General features: G+C 32.5%; 1 protein-coding gene across 1 annotated transcript; it reads right to left on the bottom strand.

The window, feature by feature from the left end:
• Nucleotides 1-2,297: 2,297 nt before the first annotated feature.
• On the bottom strand, nt 2,298-6,271 carry LOC128182204 (uncharacterized). Its single transcript, XM_052850806.1, has 4 exons — nt 5,905-6,271; nt 5,567-5,642; nt 5,157-5,375; nt 2,298-2,344 (listed from the first exon to the last, which is right to left on the bottom strand). The coding sequence occupies exons 1-4, from the start codon at nt 6,232-6,234 to the stop codon at nt 2,298-2,300; spliced, it is 672 nt and encodes a 223-aa protein (XP_052706766.1). The 5' UTR covers nt 6,235-6,271.
• Nucleotides 6,272-6,980: the final 709 nt, after the last annotated feature.

Here is a 6,980-nt window from a genome sequence, read left to right as displayed (position 1 = left end):
GATAAATCGGAAGAGAACCGTCTTTTGTTTTATGTATTTTAAACATCATTGGTATGTGAAGATTACCAATTTGTTTTTATTTTTTCTCAATCAAGCTTCGCTAATGATTAATCAACGAAAATTCATTAAGTAATTCCGGAAATCATCTGATTTTTTGGGATTTTACAATCTTGCGCATGCGCATTACATTCACGCTAAATCAAAGGAGGCTCTTTATTTTATGTTTCCACAATATCATATTTGAAAAACTCAGAAACAATAAAACAAATGCGTATAAATTTTCATTGGAAATTTTTTTCTGTTCATCAAAAAATACGGGAGATAACTCGTACACAGTGCATTTACAATAAAAAAAAAACCGAGAGTTTCGAATGTCAACATGGTGTATAAAAAACGTTGTTGAATAAATGTTGAATTCTGCAATTACAGAATTAAACTTTTCGAAGAAAGGTATTTACAGCTTCAATGTGGTTTGTTAAGAACATTTTGACTGTTATTTTCAATGAAACTTTATTTATGTTCTCCAAAATCGTTTTGGAGCGATTCTGCAATTTTCTGCTACATTATTAATATGGGAGGCATTTTATCTGTGGTGAAGGCCTTTCCCGATACACAGTTAGATTATTCCAACGCAGCAGAGTGTAGTGAAATTAATAGCATTATTGTAGGCTTAAAGCTTGGTTATACAAAATGTCAACAATATACGGATTGCCGATGTATCTATTCCGATATGCAATGTCAACCCGTACACACACGGGTCAAAGTCTAGTATGTATAACTAGTTTAATGAAAAATTAAAAAAAGTCATTGAATTGCGTATGATTACAACAAATCAATTACCAACTTAGAAAGAATCTTCTAAAATATGTTCACGGCTGTAAGGGGAATGTGCGACCATCTTGTACATTTAGGGATAAGAATTTAAACATTTCTTGAACTGGATTGTTTTTGTCCGAAACTGGCCAAAAATATGAAGTCCTACATGTCATTTTGTTTGAAAAGTATGCATGAAAAGACAAGACAATGCTACACACTTATTTGAAGGTTTAAAATATGAAGGTGGTTCATTGGTGTCCTCTCTAAAACCATTTATATATATTTGTCTGTGTCTATGGAGGTACATTGGAGGTATGGAGGTATATTTTTATTGTAATATATTTACATAATGTATACTTTTTTAATTTAAGACAATCACTTTGTGGACCCCTACCCCACTTCTAAAAAGAATTTATGATAACCTATAATTATCATTCTGAAAAAAACCCAACATAAAACAAACATAGGACAGGTATAGATCTGCGTATCAAATTCAACACGATTTGTTTTGAATTGACATTACTTTTTTCTATAAAAATATAACGTCAATGTGTCTCTCTAGACACAGGTGTTCTAAGTATAGACTGGATTTTTTTGTTCTAAAGATAGATCCCATGCCGACTGATAAAAATGGGTACCCTATTTTGAGGCAAAGTCCCAATATAAATGTGCAATATTCAAACTTTTCCTGAACAGAGGACACCAATGAACACCCTACAGATTTGTTCAGATTTTAAAATCTTCAAATAAGTCTGTAGCTGCACAGTTCTGATGAGGGAAATTGTTGTATTCATTTAATGCCATTGATAAATATTTTACAAATTTACCATGGTTTTTTTTCTCCGATTAAGATAATTGTCCAGATTCACTATTCGATAATCGCATCGTTCGGTGGTTAACCGGTTAACCGAATACTCACTAAAAATACCTATGAATAATGTGTAGAAAGATTAAAAACAAGAAATGAACGTGTTTACAGATCATTATTTTAAGTTTATATAAAAAATGAAGATGGTTGCGATCACAAAAAAGTAAACACATAACTAACATGAGTAAGTGGCTTTTTTTTAACCTAATAGATAAAAGAAAATTCCATTTGATGTTTCAAGGTCACTTTTTCATGTTTAAACAGCTCAGTCTTGAATTTAGGAGTTCTGACATTTTCTCCTGATAGAGATTATTATTTCAAGCAAAATAAGAAATATTTGGAAACACGTTTGTTGAAATGTAAATTCGTGGGTCAGAATAACCTAAGAAATTATTAACATTGATCTCCCACAAACAATGATGTGATTCGCGATGTGTCTACAACATATGCTTTACCGCAAATATCTCAACTTCACAGAAATGAAGGTGGCAGTTGACATTATTATTTAACTGAAAGTGGACAAATTGTCCCACGATGCATTGTTGACATTCAACTATCTTGGATACATATTGGCTGTCTGTATTGCAGAGAGTCATTTCGCTTGTGTTTGTTGTCAAACCAATCTGATTTCATAGAACGCACATGTATTGTCCGGGTAACCTGAATACAGAAGAAGAGCAATTCAGTACGAAACTCATTAAATCACTTGTTGTTTTTTACTTTATATATATATATATATATATATATATATATATATATATATATATATATATATATATATATATATATATATATATATATATATATATATATATATATATATATATATATATATATGTGCCCATATTGAATGATATACATATACATATAGCACAGGGAATTTCCCTATATTAGAGCTCCACCTCCGCCTCAGCTGGGTCTTGAACTCGTGACCTCTGGAACCCACTCTCCTAGCAATGAGCGGCCATTGCGCTAAACATTCGGCCATCAAGGCACAGATGGCAAGCCTAGATGGATAAATGGTTAGCGTGGTGGCCGCTCGTGGCCGTTCGTGGCCGCTAACCATTCGGCAATCTAGACATAGATGGCAAGCCTCGATGGCCGAATGGTTAACGCGGTGACCGCTCATTGCTAGGGGAGTGGGCTCCAGAGTTCAAGGCCAGAGTTCTCGTAAGATCATTTGTGACGCGCCAAGCAAAAACCTCCCTTAACTGAAAATGCTGACAATTTCAGTATTTTATTGATTCTAATAAAACTTTTTCTTCTTCTTTCAATGATATACAGCATTACATATATTATTCATTGTTATGGTGTTGCAATTAAACATTAAAATGAAAAAGTATATGCTTTGACGTCGATCGCACAAATAAAGGCTACATGATTGTTGCTATAATTATTATTAACTACAGATATTTTAATAACAGTCCCTTAATCTTATTTTGCTTCAGTGTATTTCAAACAATGAATAATAGTTTTTGACATATGGAATGGTATAAATGATTCAAATTCATAAAATATATAATGAATTGAATCTCTGTATAGGAACATATTTTTTCTTTGTTATAAAACATATTATTTCTACACAATGTTGCAGAATGAAAGGCAGAATATAGCTGAGATCATCATTTAGAAAACGGTTCACATTTTATAACCTTGCGATTGAAACAATTATACTGTCTCAAAAAGAATATAATAGTATATCTTGAGTCTCTCTCTCTCTCTCTCTCTCTCTCTCTCTCTCTCTCTCTCTCTCTCTCTCTCTCTCATTTGATATTTTTCCGTTAATATTTTTTTAAATGTTGGATAACAAATTAACAATGACAGAAATACCTGGAAATTGCAAAAAAAAAAAAGAAACAAAAGACTTTTTATTATAAAAATGCATTTAGTTTATCTCCTACACTGTGAAATTACTGAACATATTACACAATTTTAAAGTCAATTGTCATTTAATTTTCATGGGTTTCATTGGCATGTGAAACAAGAAAATGAAAATGGCGGAGATATAAAGGTATAATACAATGTATTTTCCTGTGTGAAAGGAATGCACAATCGTTTGAATGAATATCGATGAAACATTAATCAAATCATTGAGAATATAAATGAATTAAAATTGTTTTATTTGCATGTGGATAGACATTAGTTTCAACGAAAAATCTAAACAATGGGAGTCGAAATAATTTAGAGTAGTTTCTTTCTGCATGTGCATCTACCAAGCGGAAGGACAGAACAATTTGTTCTTAAAGAAATATATGTTTTATTATTTTCAGGGGGGGGGGGCACTAATACAAAATAACAAAAGTATTTTTATAAAGAATCTGACCATAAAATAAACAATTTAACATTGTCACAATAGGATAAAAAAGGAGTTACATTTTCCATACCATGAAAACATGTATTTTTTCTAAAAATCAAAAATTTGGGATTTAGTCTTGAAACGCATTCTTTTGGGTGTTATAAATGCAAATATATTGAATATTTCAGAAAAGATTACTCATAGATTATGATTAGCTTCTGTACACTGCAACACGTGTATCTCGCGATGATTTTTTTCTGTTTTGTTGAGCGACGCAATAAACTACCATACGGGAATTGAAGTTGAAAGTTATTTCTAGAAATGCGTGTATTGCCTTTAGGTGCGTAGTTCAGTGCTTAAATTCAGTTTATCAATAGTGTATACATGCAGCATGCATGTATCTTCATCTGTTAACAGTAATTAGATACTAAAAGTTTAAAGTAAATCTGAAAATCGATATTTTAAATCAAAAGGTGTTAAATTACATCGTGTTTTCAGATCACAGAAAAAAATGAGACTTGAAAGCGCCCGACATTTACATTCGATCGTCAGTTCAGCATCGCGTCTGCTTAGAAACCAAAGATGATTGGAATTATGGTAATTTATTAATTTATCATCAAATATTTTTGGTATTTCAGTAAATTCATTTATATTGTATTGAGGTCAAATAAATGAAAATAACGTATCGTTTTAACATTTAAATTTAGCTTGGAAGCCTCGATATTTTTCTTGTTCCGCAAAACTAAGAACGACATTCTTTTTTATCTATTTAAAACGGACAAATATTTCAACACTTGTTTAGCCTTAATCTATTTATTACTAAATTACGCTATTTTCTAATAAAGAAAATCATTGATGATGCAAAACTTTTTTGAGGCATAGAAGAATTTCCTTCATAACTATGTAATTGATTCTTAAAACACGGAAGTGAAACACACATGGCAGATAAGAATACTTAATATACAGCGTTTACGATGTTGTGATACATAGACACGTATTTTAACGTTACGTCATAATTAAGATAAGGCCCTTATCTTACCGCATCATAAGGGTGGTTTTTGCTTGGCGCGTCACATTTGTAAAAAAAAAAAACCAAACCTTTAGACCATATTGGAATTTAAAAACGTAATTTTCATATTAATATATTTGAATTCAAGTCAGAAGATATATTTGTACCTAAATTATAGACAACGACGTTCAACTGTCTGATTTGGTAAACTTGACCTAGATCGATCAGTATCCATGGTTTCATCTCGATATATGTTGATCCACAAATTCCAAACGCTCTCCCAGAATTCCCATCAACGATGTACTTTACATCATGATCTGCATAATTTTCTTCGTAGACGGAAGAAGAGTAAACAGTTTTACTCAATGCAACGTTCTCAGGGGCAACTGAAGACAAAAAAATGCTCGGGAATAAACAAAAAGCAAAGACATATCATTCTAATGGTTGGTGTTGCAATGCCACTTTAGATCAGGCGTATTCAAGGAACATACACAGAGAGAGAGAGAGAGAGAGAGAGAGAGAGAGAGAGAGAGAGAGAGTTGTAATGATCAATTGGTCACCGTTGGTTAAAGCCTACCCATTTTAGATGAGGATCGGATGCATTTTTTCTCACTTGTATGCAAAGCTACGCATTCAACATTCTGAACACTGCACTTTGTTACACATGAAAAAAAGAAATAACCATATCAACTAAAAGTTACAGTTGATAGAATTAGAACAAGATATTACAATGAAATTCGTTCTCTCTCTCTCTCTCTCTCTCTCTCTCTCTCTCTCTCTCTCTCTCTCTCTCTCTCTCTCTCTCTCTCTCTCATTATATTTAGTTTTTATATTTTCGGAGTTATTGAAAAACATTTAGAGAGACAATCCTTCTATCTCGGATTCTCTTTTTCACTTCTCTTTGATAATGCTTACATTTTCTTCCAAGTGCTCCGTGGCAATATGGAGATATTCAAATTCAACTGCGGACTGTAACAGAGATGGATAAGAACTGTGGCCCACAAAATTCAGCTCGCACGCCAAAGACTTCGAATTATAGTTCACTGACCGACATCCAGAGTTTTGGAGACATTTGTCAATGCACATGCGTATCCCACAGTATGGAACTATCTTGAATGTCGCATTCAGCCTTTTGCCTTCTTCTCTTTTCAAAATATACTCAAATTGGTTCGATAGAATTAGAAGTGGATAAATTGTTATGATAAATCCGCAACATAAATTCATTCTGTATATATGTTGGTACATAGTTCATATTTTCATTGCACTAACATGATGATGTTGAAACTACGTCACTCTGCAAATGCCAATCGATGTTTCATGTGCTCTTGGTATATAGATATACTGCCACAAGAAAAACTTGATATAAAAATCTATCTGAGATCAATGAAATAAATGTCAAACGCAAATGCTACAGTATGTTACATAATTCATTTCTGTGTTTCATTTTACTGCAATGTCATAATTTTGCTGATTAATTAAAACTTCATTACGTACGTCTGGGTTGGCAAGCCTCGCGAATATATACATTAAGGACATATCGCATGTTTTTCAATTTTCGGATTTTTTAAAAATAAAATCATTCTATACTCATTATAAATGAAGTTTATTATCGTTTTCATAAAATAATCTGGCTATTTCGTGAGTTTGAAAGCGATGGAATTCAAATGTCGCGATATGCATATTTTCTCTCTCGATCTATCCGCTATGATGTGTGACGTCATATGCGACCTCGAGCGAGAAGGTGCTGTTAGCCATCTTTGTAATTGGATTAGATTTAAACGACAATTAAACTAATTATCACCTATTAAATTGTCGATAACGGGACATGATGGTTTTTTGTGCCCCCTATGGATGTTCTAGCCGTCAAAAATAGGGATTTTGACTGTTGTTTTTTTAAGTTTCCCTTACCATACAAAAGTATGCAGAAATCTTGCGACAAATAGGGGTCTATCTGTCGGCGAGAGGATTTATAAATAAACATTCAATACATA

This window comes from Crassostrea angulata, chromosome 4, assembly GCF_025612915.1.
Source record: "Crassostrea angulata isolate pt1a10 chromosome 4, ASM2561291v2, whole genome shotgun sequence".
NCBI classification, from domain to species: domain Eukaryota; kingdom Metazoa; phylum Mollusca; class Bivalvia; order Ostreida; family Ostreidae; genus Magallana; species Magallana angulata.
Note: the sequence above shows the minus strand (reverse complement) of the source record. Positions and strands in the feature narration are given on the sequence as shown.

What these genes read in the sequence shown, in the direction of transcription:
- LOC128182204 (XM_052850806.1), bottom strand. Translation starts at nt 6,234, where the DNA reads ATGTACCAACATATATACAGAATGAATTTATGTTGCGGATTTATCATA. An exon ending in CGGAGCACTTGGAAGAAAAT is followed by an intron (nt 5,643 to 5,904) that starts GTAAGCATTATC and finishes TGTGTAACAAAG; the next exon opens with TGCAGTGTTCAGAATGTTGA. An exon ending in CGTCGTTGTCTATAATTTAG is followed by an intron (nt 2,345 to 5,156) that starts GTACAAATATAT and finishes TTCTGTATTCAG; the next exon opens with GTTACCCGGACAATACATGT.